At 40.6% G+C, this 20,634-nt stretch overlaps 1 protein-coding gene across 2 annotated transcripts in view; it reads left to right on the top strand.

The window, feature by feature from the left end:
- Positions 1 to 20,634, top strand: part of RARB (retinoic acid receptor beta) — a 288,982-nt gene that overhangs the window by 127,129 nt on the left and 141,219 nt on the right. Inside the window, exon 1 of one of the 2 annotated variants that reach the window (XM_024214544.3) lies at positions 19,887 to 20,335. The exons of the other annotated variant lie outside the window; for it this stretch is intronic. Coding sequence (XP_024070312.1) covers positions 20,179 to 20,335 — 157 coding nt within the window. The 5' untranslated portion in view covers positions 19,887 to 20,178. Of the gene's footprint in view, positions 1 to 19,886; positions 20,336 to 20,634 lie in introns of those variants that run through there. 2 annotated transcript variants of the gene reach the window in all.

The raw sequence follows: 20,634 nt of genomic DNA, 5'->3' as shown, positions 1-20,634 counted from the left end.
AGTCAGGTCTGTTCTGTTTTAAGTACCTTAAAACAAATGAAAATTGAAATCTAATTTTTAATTTCTAATCTAAATCTTTTTATGAAGGACATTGGAGGATGTTTTACTTAGGAGCCTGTACAATCCCCTATTAAAGCTTTTTCCTCTCAATGCCTAATATCTTAAAGAGACCTATTAATTACATAAAAACCACTTCTTTATCAGTTTACCCTGTATTGTTCCATTTTCATTCTTACTTTTGATCTTTCTTCCTCTTTCAGTTGGGTATGTGTTAGAAGCTTGTTTTGTAGGAATAAAATTACCCTCATTTATTTACACAGCAGCTGTCAAAGCACGATATTCTGTCCTGTACAAGTAAGCAAAAAACAAAGCAAAAATAGTTCCGTCCTGGCTTGCTATCTGCAAATTGCAGAGATTTGGAGATTTCACAGACCATCTTTTTATGAGAATGAGTAAAAGGAAAAATTCGGCCACAAATGCAAATACTTCTCAGTTCTTGTCACACTTTTGTCACTTACTAAAGTAGGTTTGTGAGAGACACCTTCAGAAGAAAGAAAGGGCTGTGTATCTTTCAATGATATATTTCAATCTCCATCCTTAGAGGTTTTTAAGGCCTGGCTTGACAAAGCCGTGGCTGGGATGATTTAGTTAGGGTTGGTCCTACTTTGAGCAGCGGGTTGGACTAGATTACCTCCTGAGGTCTCTTCCAACCCTAATCTTCTATGATTCTATGAATGAGAACTCGAAAGAGGGAAGCTGTTGCTTACCTCCTTGTGGTGTCTGTTCCATACAAACTCTCCCCAACGAATAGTCAGGCTGGAAAAATTGGTTTCTTGAAAAAAAAAAAATCCCAACCATATTTTTCTTTTGTGAGGCTGCTTAGGAAAAGAGAAATCTAAGACCAGCACTCAAGGTAAGACTGGGTCATCTCTCGTTTCTTCAGCAGCTACATAACGTGTGCAGCTGAGAGCTGCCATTTGGATCATAGCGGGGAGAAACCACATCAGTTTATTTTCTTGCCTTGGAATACTTGTTTGTCATCACTCTCCCTTTGTGTTTGTGTTCTGCTTGGAAATAGTCTCTGTGCTGTATATGCATTTGCCAAGATGTTCATACAAACAATATTCCATCATGGCCTGCTCTGCATACCTCTTATCTGCACCATATACATTCAGAAGCAAATTTGTTTGAGAGTGACAAGGAGCAAACTCTTCGGTTCCCCCCCCCCCCTTTTTTTTTTTTTTTTTTTTTTTTTTGTTTTCTCTTTTTTTTTCCCCCCCCCCCCTTTTTTTTTTTTTTTTTTTTTTAGTTAGTCTGGACTTTCTACCATATGTTTAGTAAGGTCCCACTTCTATTCATGTTTTTATTAGGTAGGGGAAAAAAGTCCAGATGTCTAACAAAGAAGCTTCTGTGTTCTCTATTTAAAAAAAATAAATAAATAAAAGTTTCCTATGAAATGTTGATAGATGTACCCAGAGCTATTGTGGGGGTGAAGAATTTGAATAGTCTTGCGGTTGAAGCACAGGAGTGGAAATTAAGAGAAGTGGAGTATAGTTTCAGCTCTGTCATATACTCCTTGTGTGATCTCGGAGCATGTCACTTTACATCCCTGTGCCTCATTTTCCTATTAGCAAAACCGGGATCAAAATATCTAACTTGCATGGCTGTTGAAGGCTACATTTATTAATGCCTGTAAAATGGTTTGAGAACTTTGGCTGGAAGACACTGCAGAAATGCAAAATACTGTTATTTAGTGTGGCAAAACTATGAAAGTTTGATGTGGAATATATGCCGTTTAGTAGAACTGTAGAGCCAGGGTAAAAGCTTTACTGTGCTATAAATCACATTTAGTGACTCTGAACTCTAAAATGGTCAGATTAGATCTTTTTCTCATTGATTTTGTATTTGGTTAATGATTTCAGTCCTGAGATCATAAAGCTTTGTAAGATGTAAAAGATACGGGAAGATATCTTTAACCTCTAATTTGAACTATGTGTTGATTTTGACATTGAAATAGTGCAATGACCCAATAATGTTTTCCAATATTTTAATTTTTGCTGATGTACAAAAATATTGCAGAAGAGCTGATTCCTAATTATTACGTGCGGCATTGCATAAATTTCTTCCTAATTAAAAAGCTTCTAAATTCTGAATAATCAATTTGTGAAGGCATGTGGTTTTGACAAATTGTACATTTAATTTCTAAAGATTTATTAGTAATTTGACCTGCAGCTAGTTAATTATGGTTATGGTACTGATGCAGTAATACTGGAGATTGATATAATGATATAGTTGCAAATTTATTTTGATATTTCTAGCTTAATACCAGAACATGACAGTACACTTATATTTTGTAGCCTCTTCTTCATTATGCTGGAAAGCATTAGATTAATGAAATTAAGGTTTGATAGGAACCCATTGCATTTATTTGAAAAGATATTTTCAACACAATATAAACATATTAAACCGAATCCTTTAGTCTTTACTTTTACATTGGCAAAGCTCCCAGTGATATCACTGGTATTTCTACAGAGTTCGAGCCAAAACTTTTACCCGCAATGAAATTTAAGAGTATTCTTGGTAATGAATTTGCAGGAAGCAAACCTTCCTTAAAGTGCCTTTTCTTTTTACATATGCAAAACTGCCATTGGTAATCCAGATACTTCTAATTTTTTTTTCTTATATGAAGAAAACAGTTAAGCTGTCCAAGAAGAACCTTTTAGTTTTAATGCATGAAACTGAATGTTACTGTATTGTAAATATAATTTGAAAATGCCATTTTTCTCATTGTCTTGTGGTTTCTCAGGCAAGCTGTTCAAACTCTACTTAGGAAAACACATTTTTTTGAAAGAGTAGCAAAAGTGCTGTATTTACTACCAAAGACATGCACATAATCCATTCTATTTGATTTTAAAAGAAAACATATGGTGCAGTGGTCAAGTGGTTAGTAGTGACAAAAAAACGAACTGGTAAGAGTTGGTTACCAACAACAAAATAGGGCCAGGTTGACAGATGGTATAAATGGGCATAGCTCCAGTTTATACCATCTGAGAATCTGGCCCAGATTCTGTATTCTGTGCTGCATGAAATGTGTCCTTTCTGTTTGGAAACACCACCTTCTATATATTATAAGGGCAGATTCATCTCTGGCTTATACTAGTTTCTGCTACCATAAGCAAGGATACAAGGCCATCAAAAGGCAGTAAAGTTCTTCAGAGAAAGGACATTGCATCAGCACACAGTAGCTACAACATCTCTTCCACCAACAGAGGCTATCAGTGGGTGATACTGTCTGGGGATGGCGTGTGGCCAAGAGTATAGAGGAGTGTGCTGATTCAGGGCATCTCCTCTGAATCCTCCACCTGGGGATTTCCTGAGGAAATTAAAGTTGTCCCCATGTGAGAGAGGGCAGTGTTGATAACAACGCCAACCCTCTCCTACATTAGCAAGCCTCCCTCTGTACCAGGAGTCTAACTAGGGGGCCTCAATGAGGGAGGAAAATCATAATGAATAAATCTTAGTAACATCTAAAAATGACCAAAGAATAACTTTTATATACACGATGACAATCTGATCTCTTGGCATTGTTTTCCCATTGGAAAGCTCGGTAGCTCCACTGTCTAGTGGTATAAAACTCCTGTTTTTAGCTGTGAAGTGTTACAAAACAGGTGGCAATCATTCTGCTACTGATTTAGGACTGGATGCCTACACTGCCTCTCAGACCTGCAGTATTGCTACCCCCAAGCATTCAAAACTCATGAGAGCAGCTTAAAAATCATGAGATTTGAAAAATAATGAACTTTGGATTCTTTATTTGTCTTCTGGTTTTTGAGCTTATAGTATTCACATTTTCAGGCTCTTCCCTGTAACCATGGAGGCTATACACTTTTTTTTTTTAAATGGAAGTGGAGATTCTCTCAGAATCACTAGATGCTTGGAGCTGGAGCTTTAAAAGAAACCAAATGGACAAATACAATGAAACTCACAATGATAGAGCCCGAGTTGGCAACACTGGACACGTTATTTTAAGGGGAAATTCTACATTTGGCAGGGGGAAGAAACATTTCTTTTCTAGGTTCCTTTTTTTTTATGTGCTATATGTTTGAGTCTGCTCAGGCATGTGGAATGTTAATAGTAGTGCTGATGGACATAGATTAGTGGGCAGAGTGCAGGTGAGGTGCACAATAAATGCAGTTCATCACATGGATCTGACCACACCATGATATGTGTACAATGCTTTATGAAAAATACATTTTATTTTTAGTAAATATGATATTTGACCAGATTCAATAAAGCCCATGCCAGTTTTAACTCCCTGCATTGTTTATGCTCCTTGCATGGTAAGGGGCGGTCTTTTGATTCTTTTGCTACCCCTTTAAGGGCACAGGATTTTTGTTATTTTAACCAAATAGTACACATTTGCATAATTAGTTTGCATTGGAAGAGGAAGAAGGCATTCTGAGTCATAGGGCATATGGGGCAACCAGAAAAGGGTTAATCTGTTGTGAGGAGTCATGTAAAGGTCAGAGATTTTCAGCCAATGAGATTTTTTCTGACAATATAATGCTTCTATCTTATGATTCATTGGTTATGTGTTATCATAGATTCATAGATTCTAGGACTGGAAGGGACTTCAAGAAGTCATCGAGTCCAGTCCCCTGCCCGCATGGCAGGACCAAATACTGTCTAGACCATCCCTGATAGACATTTATCTAACCTACTCTTAAATATCTCCAGAGATGCAGATTCCACAACCTCCCTAGGCATTTATTCCAGTGTTTAACCACCCTGACAGTTAGGAACTTTTTCCTAATGTCCAATCTAAACCTCCCTTGCTGCAGTTTAAGTCCATTCCTTCTTGTTCTATCCTTAGAGGCTAAGGTGAACAAGTTTTCTCCCTCCTCCTTATGACACCCTTTTAGATACCTGAAAACTGCTATCATGTCCCCTCTCAGTCTTCTCTTTTCCAAACTAAACAAACCCAATTCTTTCAGCCTTCCTTCATAGGTCATGTTCTCAAGACCTTTAATAATTCTTGTTGCTCTTCTCTGGATCCTCTCCAATTTCTCCACATCTTTCTTGAAATGGGGTGCCCAGAACTGGACACAATACTCCAGTTGAGGCCTAACCAGCGCAGAGTAGAGCGGAAGAATGACTTCTCGTGTCTTGCTCACAACACACCTGTTAATCAGTGAAGTTTTTCCGAACTGGAATTAAACTTCAACTTCTTTCAAACTCTCCTGTGGAGTCTTAACTAATTTTACTCCAAACACAAGACAGAAAAAAGATGAGCGTTCAAGTGCTTATTTTCCCCCCTGAAAATGTTACATTTGATAACTGTTAGTGGCAGATAAAAAAAAATGATTTTTATCAGTGAAGTTCATTTCTTGCTTAAAAAGTGGAAGATGTTTTTTAAATATGAGACTCAAAAAAACCCCTCTGTAAATATACTAGAATAAAAGAGAACTTGATTCTTAGTGGGTCCTCAATCCAGTGTTCTGTTGTGGCATGCACATTTTTCTAGCACTCTCATTTGCATTTTCCGGTTTCAGTGCTCACAAATTTGCTTGTGCATGAGGGAGAACTATCTTTTTAGGGGTGAATTTTTTTAAAAGAGCCAGGTGTGTTTTTCCAAAGTCTCACAGCTCTAGCAAATCCTGTTTGACAGAACCAATATATTTATACAGAATATGTGTGTGGGGGGGGGGAGGGGGGGAGAATCTGGAAAAGGTTCATCTGGAGGCCTTTGAAGGCTACTGATAAGATGAGGGAGAAGCCAAGCCTGGCCTGTGAAAACAGCACTTAGAAATCTCTGTGTTAGGTTCTGATAGGGAGAAAAAGAGTGGAGTGGTATTTGTCAACATGTGGTTGAATTCTCAATATGTTTTACACTTCACTTAGATCTCCTTGCCTCATTCTTTCCAGTGAGGTTTTCTGTCTGATTAGTATTGGCAAAGCTCTTAACTTTTCTAACACGCTTACAAGGCACTGGCTGCCAGTGACTTAACATAGCAGCATTGTTAGGTTAGTTGAACTCAGTGCTGTATCACAATAGCATGCATCAGTCCTGCTAGCAAGCTCACTTTTTCTGATTCACATAGTTATGAAAAGGTCAGGGTTAGGAATCAAGCAGACAGAGTTTTAACTTTTGCAAGACTTTAAAATGTGTATTAATAAACTATTCATTGAGGCCTCAGTTCCGCCATTTAGCCCATAGTAAGGGCGTCCATGATGCTGTACTGCCCCAGGAGAACAGCAGGAGCCTGAGCACACAACTGTTCTATGCCCTTTATGGGATGAGGCTTATTTTTGCCCCATGCAGCCAGCCAGCTCCATGGAGGTTTGGGCAATGGCCCTGCTTCCTTTCCTCTATCTAACTCCCTTTGGGATGCTGTGCACGCCAGAGCAGGAGAGAAGGATCAGCTCATGCACTCCCATGAACACAAGGGCTGGAATTCTGCTGGACCCCTTATACAGAATGTGCAAGGCACTGAGGTTCCTTAGCCCTATCCCCATGCTCCTCACCTCCGGATAAGTGCTAGGCAGATCCTGATCCTAAATTAACCTGTAGTAACCTTCAGATGGCTCCAGAGATTAATGTCCCACTCACTTGATGTCTTTTCACATGGCGATTTGCCCAGAGCTGTGGATGGAATAAAGGGAACTCTTTTCTGTGTGGGATGGCAAGGGCTGTGCTGAAGAGTTCAGCCAGAGTCTCAATGGATTGAAAACTCCAGCTGAAATGCAGCGTCTCTGTGCAAGAAACCAAGATGAAATGGCTTCTCCTGAGCAGGGCTGATATTCCTGATCAGCCAATCAGAGGCGTGAGGGTAATACCACGTAATTTTTATCATGTGGACTTGCCCAAAGCAATCAAGTAGAAGTTGAAATACACTACAAAGAACAGCCTGAAGTTGTGAGGATTCAGGGAGAGTAAAATCGGTTTGGAAAAGCTTCTACAGATGATTCAGACACAGCACAATTGATACTGTTGCTAGTTCATGGATGCAATAGGAACATAAGAATGGCCATAATGGGTCAGGACAACGGTCCATCTAGCCCAGGGGTGGGCAGACTTTTTGGCCCGAGGGCCACATCTGGGTGGGGAAATTGCATGGAGGGCCTGAACGTAGGGCTGGGGCAGGGGGTTGGGGTGCGGGAGGGTGTGTGGTGTGCAGGAAAGGGCTCAGGGCAAGGGGTTGGGGTGTAGGAGGAAGGGCTCAGGGCAAGGGGTTGGGGTGTAGGAGGGGTGCGGTGTTCAGGAAGGGGCTCAGGGCAGGGGGATGGGGCGCAGGAGTAGTGCAGGGTGCAGCAGGGGGCTCAGGGCAGAGGTTCGGGGTGCGGGCTCCGGCCCAATGCTGCTTACCTTGAGCGGCTCCGGGGTGGCAGGCACCCTGCCTGCCCTAGCCCCACGCCGCTCCTGGAGGAGGCTGGCACCATGTCCCTGCGGCCCCCGCGGGAGTGGGGGGCAGAGGGCTCTGCGTGCTCCCCTTGCCTGCGGGTACCTCCCCCGAAGCTCCCATTGGCAGTGGTTCTCCATTCCTGGCCAATGGGAGTTGCAGGGGGCGGTGCCTGCAGGCGAGGGCAGTGCACGGAGCCCTCTGCTGCGGTCCCCTCCCCCCCCGGTCCCCAGGGGCCGCAGGGATGTGGTGCTGGCCGCTTCTGGGAGCAGTGCGGGGCTGGCAATCCCGCAGGCCGGATCCAACACCCTGACGGTCTGGATCCGGCCCGCGGGCCGTAGTTTGCCCACCCCTGATCTAGCCCAATATCCTGTCTTCTACCCATTAGCTAGTGCCAGATGCTTCAGACGGAATGAACAGAACAGGGCAATTATTACGTGTACGTTCCACCAGCAGAAGTTGCTCCAATAAAAGATATTACCTTTCCTACCTTGTTTCTCTCCTATCCTGGGGCCAACATGTCTACAACAACACTGCTGTTTAAAATGGAAACTTGACAAAATAAACAGACTAAACAGTGACACCTGCTTCCTTTGCAAATGCAAGAACCAAAAATCATCCCCAGAGGACTTAGCATCTATAACCCTCTGACCACTACATACAATTCCAAATAAGCTGAACAGCTCTGCAGAAGGAGCAAACAAAAATTGAGGAACCATCTCCTACACCTTACATACATAAATCATCACATGGTCTTGCACAATAGAAGAAAAAAATCAGAAAAATCTACCTAGAGCTCATACAGGACATGCAAAACAATTATAAAAAAACCTCCTGATGATAGCTATCAACATAGACAAAAAAATGGAACCAACTACAACTTCTTCACAACCCACAGAACACCACCACCTCTGGGAGAAACCAAGACATCATGACCCACCACATGGACACTACACGACACCCCAACATCATCAATCTATCAAGACTACCCCAACTGGAACTGAAATATGTGTGCTCTCCAAAGCACTGAACTTTTGCCCCGCTACAGAATCTGATCACATACAAATGTGAAAAACTAGAAGAATTTTTCTGCCAACTCCACCTCAAGGAATTCTTTCAGAACAAAGATGACACTACACACAACTACCAAATCCCCACTGACAGTCGTAAGAAAAAAGAATATCCCTCAGTGGCAAAACCACACACTGGGTCATTACATGGATTGCTTCAGGAAAAAAATTGACTATGAAATCCTCAATAAACACCTTCATCACAATCTTTTTACCATCTAAAGGACAGCTATACCGTCCCTGAAAGCCAACACGCAGGTAAAGGAGGCACTGTCATACTCCTTAATCTTGATGACTATGTCAACGAGGCCAACAGACAACTCTCTGACACTACCCCCTATAAAGAACTGAAAGAAGATCTCACACCACAATTCACAAAGGAATTTAAAGAGACCATCAAATCCTTTCCCAAACAACTCCAAGAAAAACCCTACAACTTCATACCTCACAAAACCCACCCCAAGGACTTTTTACGTGCTTCCCAAGATACACAAACAAGGGGAACCCAGGCAAATCCTTCATATCTGGCCAGGGCACTCTTATTGAAGGAATAACAGAACACATAGCTACCATCCTTAAACCACTCACCACACAGTGGACTAGCTTCCTCCAAGACACTAATGACTTCCTTCAGTAACTCCACAACTTTAACAATCTCCCCAAAACACCATTCTTGACACCATAGTGCCTATACACCAATATCCCTTACCATGACATCATCGCTGCCTGTCTCGTATACCTACAAGATAATGCACAGTGCTTGGAAATCCACCCAAAACACATCCTCAAACTCATCCATTTCATCCTTCATGTTTAACAGCAAGCACTTTGTCCAAACTGTGGGAACAGTCCTGGGTACTGGAATGGCTCCCTGGTATATCAGCGTGTTCATGGGCCACCTCAAGGAAGAATCTCTGGAAAAACGCACCACAAAACCAATGGTATACCTGAGATACGTTGATGATATTTTCATCCTCTTGACAGAAGATCTAAACTCTCTCATAGGTATCCACCGCAACAACCATCACCCATCCATCAGACTCTCTCTAGAACACTCCCACACCAGCATCAACTTCCTTGACACTACAATTAACTTAAACAATGGATCCCTACAAACAACTGTATACAAGAAAACCACTGATTACCACACTTAGCTCAACAGATGCAGCAACCACTCCAGACACAGCAAAAAATCTGTTATGCACAGCCAGGACTCCGATACCACAGAATGTGCTCCAAAGAGAAAGTCCAAGATGCACACCTCTATACCTATCTCACTAAACAAGGAGACTCCCCAGAGAAGTAGATCACATCTTGGAAAGGGCCACCCAGATACCCTGGGAGAGCCTCCTTCAATACTGAAAAAACAACAACATTGCACACCCCTCGCTGTCACTTACCACCCCACACTGGAACCTATACAGGGTATCAAACAATTACAACCCATACTCGATGAGGACCGCATCCTGAAGGAAATCTTCCCTGAACCCCTTCTTCTGGCCTTCAAACAATCCCCCAACCTTTACATGCTCATCATCATAAGCAAGCTCCCCACAGACCAGGGCACATCAACTCAAAGCAGTACTAGACCCTGCCAGAACAACAGATGCAAAACCCACAGGTGTATCTCCACTGCTACAATGATCAATATCTGCCACAACACACCTTTCAAGATTCATGGGTCCTATACATGCCTATCACAACATATGGTGTATCTCATCCAGTGCACTAAATGCCTCCACTAACAACTATGTGGTTGAAACCAGATAATCACTATATTCTCAAATTAACTCACACAGAAAAATTATAAAAGACAAAAACACTATATGACCTGTGGGTGAACATTTTTTACAAAATTATCATTTCATATCTGACTGTTCAGTCCTCCCTGTCAATGGAAATTTGCATAACACCTTCCAAAGGCAAGCTTGGGAACTTAAATTAATAACTCTACTAGACATGAAAAATCATGGACTCAGAGACACTGGTTTTATGGCTCATTACAACAATTAGTAACACACCACACTGCCTGCTACCCTTAATTGCCCACTTCAAACCCCTTAGGCATAACTGTTTTTAACCCTCAATTGACCACTTAATTTCAAGTGACCACCTACAATATGCATTATCCCTTTTGCGTAACAATCTGTCCCAACTTGTATTTAGCTCAGACATTCTCATTTCCTTCCTGAAGAAGAGCTCTGTATAGCTCAAAAGCTTATACCTTCCCTCAACAGAAGTTATCCCCCAATAAAAGATATTACCTCACCTAACTTGTCTCTCTTGTACCCTCAACGGACATTAAAAAAATGACTACTCACCTTGTTGTGTTATTTCCTCTTCTCTGGACTTATACAGCTTATTTTCACCAGGCATAAAGCATCTGCTAGCTTGGTGAGCAGACTATAAGAATCCTGCTTCACATCATCAGTAAGGTTAAGATTTTGTCAGTTATTTTTAGTAAAAGTCACCAGCAGGTCGCGACTGTGGAAAAATTTCAACCTGCTCTAGTGATGACTCTTGACAAGTTGATATGGGTGGTAGATCTCTTTGAGTGGGTTTTTCACTGAGATTTCCTTCCCCTGAAGTCCCCTCCTACTTATTTTTCCAGCAGAGAGAATGACTAGAACCTATTAAATGGAATTAGCTGACTCTATGCTTTTGTTGTTGTTGATTGCGAGAACATGGGTTTCACAAACAAAGCCTTTCAAAATGAAAAAATGTTCCATCAAAAAATTACCTGTTTTGAAAACAAATTTTCAGAAAACCATTTTAGTGTTTTGGACATAAATGAGTGACAAATGTAAGCCTGAGAGAACCTTGTTGACATGATTTGTCTTGTGTCATTTGTCTGCCCTATGGCATATGTGCTTGTAAGCGTGTGGACTCACCCCTGCAGCGCCTCCTGCTGGTCGTCCATGGGAATTAGCTCATCCCAGCTCCGGAGCGCCCTCTGCAGGCCGGTGATCCACTACCGCTTGGCCCCCGTGTCCCTCCCAGGACCCCGGTGCCCCTTTCTCTGGGTTGCTGCCCCCTGGCAGTACCCCCACACTCTGGGTCTCCCCACTCAGGGGAACCCCCACCCACTAACCCCACCTCACCTCAGTGTAAGGCTACTGCCAGTCACCATCTAGCCCCACTCCATGGGGCGACTGCAGTATATGCTACTCATCACAGGCAAGGTTGGGTTTGGACCTGCTGTCTTTGCCTACCCCTGAGCTGCCCTCTGCAACCCCCAATACCTGTTGGCCTAATGCTAGGCTGCAGCCTGGGGCTTTCCAGGCTGGAGCTCCCCAGCTCCTCTGCCTTTCCCCAGCCCTGCTCCACTCAGGTACCCTGTCTCTAGCTCCCTGCAGCCAGGCCCTTCTCCCTCTACAGGCAGAGGGAGACTGAGTCCTTGTTCCTGGCTCCCAGCCTTTATAGGGCCAGCTGGGCCCTGATTGGGGCGTGGCCCAGCTGCGGCTGCTTCCCCAACCAGCCCAGGTCTTTCTTTCACAGCCTGCCAGCCCTCTCCCAGGGCTGGTTCCAACCCTATCAGGGCTGGAGTGGGTCACCACCCCGCTACAGTGCTCCATGAGGCCCATTTCCTGCATTGCTCATTTTTCATTTTTGTGGGTTTTTTTCAGGTGAGTTTGTCATTTTTACTACATTATCTAGTATATTTTGTATTAGCATATTAGTATATTTAGTTTATTATCTACTTTAGTTAGTTTAATCACCTGGTGAGATTTCTTCAATACTGAAACATCTTTTCAAAATGTCAATGTTTCAAATTTTTGTAAATTTTGCAGAAATTAAAAAAAAAAATCAGTCTGTTTAGAAAATGAGTAGAACAAAAAGATTTCAACTTTCAGATTTCCACAGAACTGCGATTGATTTACTATAAATTAGTAACAAAAGCTATGCTATTGGGGTAATATGGCAAAAATTATAAGACCACATTCGAGTTAATTATCTGTCAGTAGTTATAGTAATTTCTAAAGAGGGAAAGATGCAATCAACCTTTTCTGTCATTGACTTAGAACCAAAATTAACTAAAAATATATTAGCTGCCATTTAAAAGTAAGAATCTGAGTGATGCCCCCTTCATTACTTATATTAAATAGAGGGGATTACTGAGCTTTCTCAGATACCAAAGTGTGGTAACTTTTGGTGAATTTTTATTCTTTATCGGAGGCCAATATATGTTCTCAATGCCTTTTCCCAGTCACTGTAGTGCTCTCACTTCAGTTCACTGGGGTTTTTCTTTGGCATTCTTTGTTCAGCAAGTATAAATCAGAAGAATGTCACTACTCATTAAACTAATTTTTATCACCTTGAACAAGCCAATGGACACTATAACCATTCCACCACATCTTGGCTATCTCTTATGTGGATCGTTTGTTTTTGTTTTTTTGCCCATTTGCAGCTAAAAAACTTTTTCATTGTTCCCTAGCAAGAGATACAGTATATTGCGCTACTCTTCTCTGTGAACTAATTAAGAAAGAAGTGCATGTCAGAAATACATGTGTAAATCTGTTGAAGTCAGTGGAGCTATGCCAATTTACACCAGCTGAGAATCTGGCCCATTGCCTTTATATTAGGTTTTCCACCATCACAATCTTCTTGAAATTTGTTTCTTGTGTTCAGTCCACGATGAATTCTAAGCTAAATTTGTGTGAAATTCTCCCTTGTGCAGAGGACCACCACAAGGTCTATACACCACTTAACTACCTCTTAAACTTTCAAAATACTTGTTAGGTCAGGATAGCCCTTGTTATGTTCTTATGCACAGGGCTGAATTTCACAATCATTTGCTGAATACTGTGGCATTTGTTTTAGCAATGCTGCTATGTGTATCCAGTCCCCAGGAATCTGATCTGTCAACAGAGAACTTCTAAATATACTAGTTCTCACTAATTTCTGCCCTCATTTCCTTTAACGGATGGGTTTGTATGTTATCTGGACCTGGTACTTTGTCTATTTTAAATTGTCCAGTCTTTCCACAGCTATGTCTATTGTTTTGTACACATTATCTTCCTCCTCCATACACATTATCTTACTCCTCCCCAATCGTACCAGGAAATGTAATCCCTTTCTTAGGCAGGTCTCCATCCTCTTCCTCCTTAGAAAAGTCAGAAACAAAACAATTATTCAAACAGCCTCTTGGTTTCTCTACTATTATTTTTAGTGGATCATTGTGGACTTGTACCTTCAACCAACTGTGAGCATATTAAGCATGAAGAGTGCTTATCTTTAGCAGAAATATTCTCTGCAGTTTAATGTTCCATATTTCTACTTGCTTTTCTATTCCTTTTTATCTTGCTTCTGCTTACATTTTATAGATCTCCCAATCCACATTCTCACCAGATTATATAATACAGTATGTCAGAGCCATTCATGACTCCATAGCTAAGGTTGCATCAGCATTTCCATTAAAATTATCTATTTGGGGAGATTTATAATCTAGCTGTAAAAATCTCTTTATAGGTAAAACTTGAAACACCAGTTCTCAATCCATTTAAAAAATAATTATTTGCCAATAGCTTTTAGTGGAAGACATTTAGTAATTGCAGTGTTCTGGATCCCCCAAACAGCAAGCAGAGAGAGGCCCATTCAGTATGTAGCTAATTTCATATGTACTATCTTTTCTTTTTGGGTCCCTCAAAATTGCAGGTCACCTCCTCCCCGTCCATGCGCTATGCTGGTGATGTCACAAGCACTACTGAATTCTGCCGGAGTCTACAGCTCGCCTGTTGGGCCTCAAGGAGATTTTTTGTCTATTTTTACATTTACCATATAGATTAGTATTACAATTTTTTTTAAAAAGTATTATCCCTCTCTGTTTCAAAGGCCAATAATGTATTATCCCTCTCAGTGATTGAGGCCAAGAATTTAACAGGACTCAAAAAAGGACTGGGAATTGATGTGGCTATCAAGAAGATCCAATTATCATAGTTAATGACAAAATTTGTGTAAAGGATATTGAGTCAATCTCTATTAGAGATCAGTAGGAGGCCTGTTATGGGGAGCACATTATCCCACTTCTGCCCACTTCTAGGTTTTTACAGCTTCCTTTGAAGCACCAGAGACAAGATACTGGGCTAGGTGGACTTTGGATCCGACCCACCGTCTCTATTCCTAAAGCCGCAGGCAGCAGGAGAATAAAGTGCAACTACCCGATTTTTAAATTATGCACAGATATTATTGTTTTGGATATCTTTATATGTATGTAATTGTGTTAATAGTAATATCCTTTAGGTTATAAATTTTATGAGCATTTTATGGTGGTGAACCTGAAACCAGACCCACTTTCCCCCTTTTACTATTGCTAGTAATGTATCTGGAACATAACCCTGGAGCTGATCTTGCATGTTATGTGGAAATCCACATTAAAGCCACTGAGAGTTCTGGAGTGCAGCAACCAAGAATCACCACTGTGACTGCTTTTTTATTGTACTTCACATCTATCAAAGCTGTCTCTCCTGTGCCAGTCAAAATATTTGTACTGTGATATTCTCTCTGTAGGTTCAATATTGTTCTAGTCCGATTCCTGCTATGTGTTTCATATCCTTTCAATAGTATCTTAATATTTTAAATATTCAGCCATTCCCCTGGTTCAGCCTTCTTTTCCTTAATTCGTTAACATCATTCTTACTCTTCAAGCATGTGAAAACATCCTACAATATTAACAAGTAAATACAGTAAACTACAGTGGGATTTGGGTAGCCAGATTTTAAACCCCATGTCATTAAACTTAAAAAAAAAAGAAAAAAGAAAAGGCAGGTAATATTTCATATTAGCATCTATTCTGAATAAAGAGGTAAAAATCAAAGCCTCTGTGTGTGAGTGATGGCAGTGATTTAACTGCCAGTGATTCTCCCAGCAACTGACACAAAGGAATCTCTGAGTATCAGAGTTGAGGCGGCAAGCTCAGTGTCAGCACTTGCCTAGGGAGTAGAAGAAACCTCACTTTGTCTCTGCTTTTACTGCTTAAACACACACATCACTCACTAGTAACCATTTACTCTGCTGTCAAAACCGTTTCAAGAGAGAGTTACATGTGATTAATAGTAAAATGCATGTAAAAAGGTAGGCTTCTGCCAACATGCTTTCTTTTAAAGATTTTTTTGTGTGTGTGTGCATTTGTTCTTTTTCTGTCCTTCACATAAGGCTGTAACAGTCTGCCAATAATATGTTGGTGCTAGTAAAAGCTTTTTTATTTAGACAGCACACAGCATTCAACCTAATTCTGGACAAGTCTCTGTGAAGCACATTATGGCATCCTCAGACTCTCGTTCTTTACAAAAAGTGACCAGCACAAACATGTGTGCAGAACATGATTCATGGTGCTTCATTCTGAATTGTCCAGTGGGTAATTGCTGTACAAAAACCAGAGAAACAGATGTAGACCCTAAACCTTAGCTGTAAATTTTTGTTTTATGATTATGGGTTTCAAATGTGCTATGTAACACTGACAAATATACAGTAATGCTGAAAGAAATGGATTTCCAACTTGAACTTTTTATTTCATTTGTGGATAAGAATATGTTTATTGTTAAGTTTCTTGCCACTACAGATTGAGAAAAAACAGATCAAGGTGATGGCATGAAATCAAATTTTTTGTTGTTGTATGATCTAATGGGAAAATTTTGGAGAGTTCTTTTCCACTTGAATCTTTCAAGAACTGGATAAGAGTTTAAAATGTGTGTCAATAATTCAAGCTTTGTTACATTTGAATTAACCAATTTATTAATTATGCCTTCAGTGTATATTCAAAATGGTTGTAGTTAGTGCTGTCTGATATACACTATATGAATATTATTTTTTGCAAAAATTCTCCCAAGTTATCAGGGTACATTTTCTTTGTATTATGTTTTTTAAAAGAGCCTAAATTGTACAATTTACAGAGGAACAAAACTTTGGAAGAGATAAATAAACTAATTAAATTCTAGAACTGAGAAGAAATACTATAGAGCTGAACTGTTAGATTATTTGAGGAATTCGTTAATTACACATGGTTCAGTAATAACTGTAATCATTAACACAACTATCATTCATAATAAAACATGATGAACTACCTGGCCCATTTAGATATAGTATGAAAAAGCCATCTTATTCCATTCATATGCAATTAAGCATGAATTACTGGCAGTTATTTTCAGAAGTTGCCCATGACTTATCTGCAATTAAAAGCACCCCAAATAGGTTTTATATTAAATATAATTTTATTAGAACAGTTAAAAAATAAACATAACCATGTTTGGTCAGTATGATTTTGTTCATTGTAATTCATCAGGGTACCTTCTTGGTCTAAACGTTCACCATATCCAGAACTCTGGGCTGTAGAGAACCTCCTTTCTTCCTAACATGGAAACTGGCAAAAGATGTTTTGTTCTGTGTGTATCTTTCCAATCATCTTAATGATGACACACTAGATGTTCCTAAATTCTCATCATGAGAAAACAGGTTTTATATGGCTATAAAATAGTGTCTTTTAACGAAGTTTTGTTATCCACCACAAATGAACAAACAAACAAAACAAAAAAGCAATAGCCACATGATAAAATCAGATTTTCGTAAAATGTCACCACCTCTTTTTTCCTTGTTAATAATGAGAACTCTGCTTGCTGTGTAAGTTTCCCCTGACAGACTCTAAAAGCCAGTGGATGCCAGTGTTGCATTCCAGCCCTATAATTCTTCTATCAGGATAGGCGATGAAGTGAGACTATATCTACTGTAGGGACAGCTAAATCTCTTTTGTCTGAGAGGGGAAGAAATTAAGAAAAGCTTTTGTTTGTGTGTCTTCAAAGGGATTTTGCTTCTAGATTACAACAGGGCTTTTCGTTCAGTGGTTTGTTTTCAGTATAGACCTATCAGTTTCAAGGGACAATGCTGTTTTGTTTAACTTCTTGAATCTTTACAGAAAGTTTTGTTAACACAATCTACAGGTATTGTCACAGAGCTTTTAACGCATCAAAGGACTTTCTGCAGAGAAAGAACATCACATCCATTAAGCAAGTTGGTCAGGTCCCAAAGTGAATCTCTCCTTAGTATTTCTTGTCTTTTCTTGTGTGCATTTCCCACCCACAATGTTCCCAGGTTCATCAGATGTTATGGGTGAAGTTTTCAAAAGGTGTCCACTAATTCTGTGTTTTTCTGGTTTTGGGTGCCCAGTCTGAGACATCTCGGGTCTGATTTTCAGAAATGCTGAGTATCAATATTGATCTAAAGGGGGAGATATTGAAAGGCATGAAAGGAAATTAAGTGCCCAACTTCTATTGAAACTTGATGAAAGTTGGGCTCCTCTCTTCCCTTTGTGCCTTAGAAAATCTAACCCAAAGCCAATATAAGATGCAAGTTCTCAACACCTATGATCCAAGGTGTCTCAGATCAAGCTCCTGAAATAAGAGGCCACTTTTGAAAGTTTTTCTCTTTTTTTTAAATTTTTTTTAAGGGGGAAAACAGTGTCTCAGAACTTGATATTACATTTTCCTTTTCATTATTAAAATACCTATAGCAATCCATCCAGGTAAAGAGCTGACAGGATTCAGATCCATACACAAGATTGTATAGGAAGGAGACTATTTATACAAAAATACAGAATTTTGTGTACTGCTTTTGTGAGATGCAGATGAGAGTTGAGAGAGAGCAGCACTGAACCACCAGTGAGACAGCTGAGCTTGGTGCTTTTTTAATCATGGTCTCACCCCTTGCTTTCAGCTGTCTTACTGACCAAACTCTGTAGGTCACAACCCTTCCCCCAGAGTCCAAGGCCTCTTTGCCTTGTCTCTTCAGGTGCAGTGAATGCAATGGGCAGGGAGAGAGAGAGAGAGAGGTATCTTGGATGTTCGGCCCTCCTTTTTTAATAATTTCAGTCCTCTTCTTGAAAAATATTTCCAGCTGAGAACCAGGAGCTAAAGAGTCTATGTGGAAGGATGTTCCCTACTGGTTTTTATTCACCTGTTTGAACTTCCTGTGTCCATAGGTGCTGGAACGGGGGGTGATGCCGCACTCCTTGGCTTGAAGTGGCTTCCATTATATACTGGGTTTACGGTTTGGTTAAACGGCTCTCAGCACCCCCACTATACAGATTGTTCCAGCACCACACCTGTGTCTTCCCTTACTCTGTTTACTGCTTAAATGCCAATCAAGCAGATCACACATTCCTTTGTTGAGGATGGACCTGTTTGTCAACTTCTGTTTGGGCAGGACTGTGGGGTTTGGAACGTGTGTTAATAACACCATACAGGGGAATCTTATAACCACATATAATGTTGCCACACATATTTTACCAGGACAATACTGACCAGCAAATTTTGAGTTTTCAAATGATACCTTACAAGGCATACTTTGTACAAAGATCACTGCAATAGTTAGTAGGGTGTGAACACAGGGGTCACAGTCTGATTCTGGGATCTGCTTGGCTGCTTGCAGAACCGGGTCCCCTTACATAGAAACTTCTCTGCGCTGGTGCTGAGCAAATGCTGAGTGCCAAATGCTATCACTTTGGCTCTCTGCACTTCTTTCAGCAGCCTGAGTAGTCTGCAGGATTCAGGCTGTAATGATTCATTTGCTGTGTTTAATTACATTTACATGGATGTCTGGAGGGGGTGGAAGTGGGGTGGATATTGAAGCACCTAATGCTCTCCTAGTTATGGGCCTATCAACATTCTCAAGTAAGTGGATGCTGGCATGGAGAGTTTTAGCTCCAGACTGTCAGGGATACTGTGTTACAAATATCAGCCAAAACATTAACACAGATTTGCACAGGGAGGAGTGTAGTCTGTAATGTTCTTTAGTAGCTGTCTCCCCAAGATGAGAAGCTAGTGTCTGTAGCCATGTCCCTGTAAAGTGGCAAATTGTGTCTGTGTGTTGCTGATTCTTTCTACAGAGGAGGTAGGGACCGTGTAGGGAATTTAAGAAATAGACTGGCACTTAAAATAATCCACACACCTAGAATAAGATGATATGTATACAAGATTTGTTGTTGTGCAGACAGGACCCAGAAGCAGCCTTTTTAATCTTCCTCTTTATTTTTTTTTTATTTTATTATTTAAAGATAAGAAAGTATAAAAGCAATGGCTAATAGTTGCTTGCTTCTCTGCCTGTCGCTTTTGCAGGGCTGCTGGGAGTTTTTAAGCAGTGTGAGAATCCTGGGAGCTGGTGATGTCAGACTGGTTTGGGTCATTTGAAGGTTAGCAGCCTGGGAAGGGTTCATGGAAAGTTCACTCGCATATATTAGGCAATTCAATCTTTCATTCTGTGTGACACAAATAGTAGGAAGTGAGCTGTTCAGAGGCAGAAGGATCTATTCACTGGTGAGGGGGATCCAGAGTTACTACCAAAGGTCTTTTATTACTGGGACTTTGATGATGTGTGTGATGTGAAAAAGATCATATCTTCAGCAACAACCTATGAGGCAGGACTGATTCTAAAGGATTTTTGGAATGATTTGATTGAAACTAAAACTTGGAATGTTGCTTGTTTCCCCCTATCTTGCTGGATTGGCTGAGCAGCCTGGAAAATGGTAAATGATCATTTGGATCAATTACAGGCTTTTAGCTGTGTTGTCTGTCATAATTCATGATTCTGGTCTGGGAAAAAGACGAACAGCCTACGTGCCAAAAAAGGGGCAGAGTTTGATGGAGTTGGGTGTACTTTTATATGCCATTTTCCTCCACACCTAGAGGAAAGCACTTTTGCAGACGTTCTGCAGAGGGGGAATCATGTTTGACTGTATGGATGTTCTAGCAGTGAGCCCTGGTCAAATTCTGGATTTCTACACTGCAAGTCCGTCTTCTTGCATGCTCCAGGAGAAGGCTCTGAAAGCATGCTTCAGTGGATTGGCACAAACAGACTGGCAACACCGGCACAGTGCTCAATGTAGGTCCCATTATTTTTTCCAGATTTCAAAAAAATTATTTGCATGCAGTTAAAAAAAAAAACCCAACTACTTTTAATTTGCGATAGGGATTGTAGGGACTTTTTCTTATGCAAAATGTGGTTGTGTAAGTATTTTCTTTTGCAGAAAAAAATATTTAAAATATGTTTTATGTTTCCACCTTTTTACACAGTATATCAACCCTTCAACCAGGTTTTTAGCAAACAGGAAAATGCAAAACAATAAGATAGTACAGCACGACTTTTTAAACTCTGTCCAATGAAGGACAAATTACACAGAA

The sequence above is a fragment of the Terrapene carolina genome, unplaced genomic scaffold, assembly GCF_002925995.2.
Source record: "Terrapene carolina triunguis isolate 2854851 unplaced genomic scaffold, T_m_triunguis-2.0 Scaffold84, whole genome shotgun sequence".
Classification (NCBI taxonomy): domain Eukaryota; kingdom Metazoa; phylum Chordata; order Testudines; family Emydidae; genus Terrapene; species Terrapene triunguis.
Note: the sequence above shows the minus strand (reverse complement) of the source record. Positions and strands in the feature narration are given on the sequence as shown.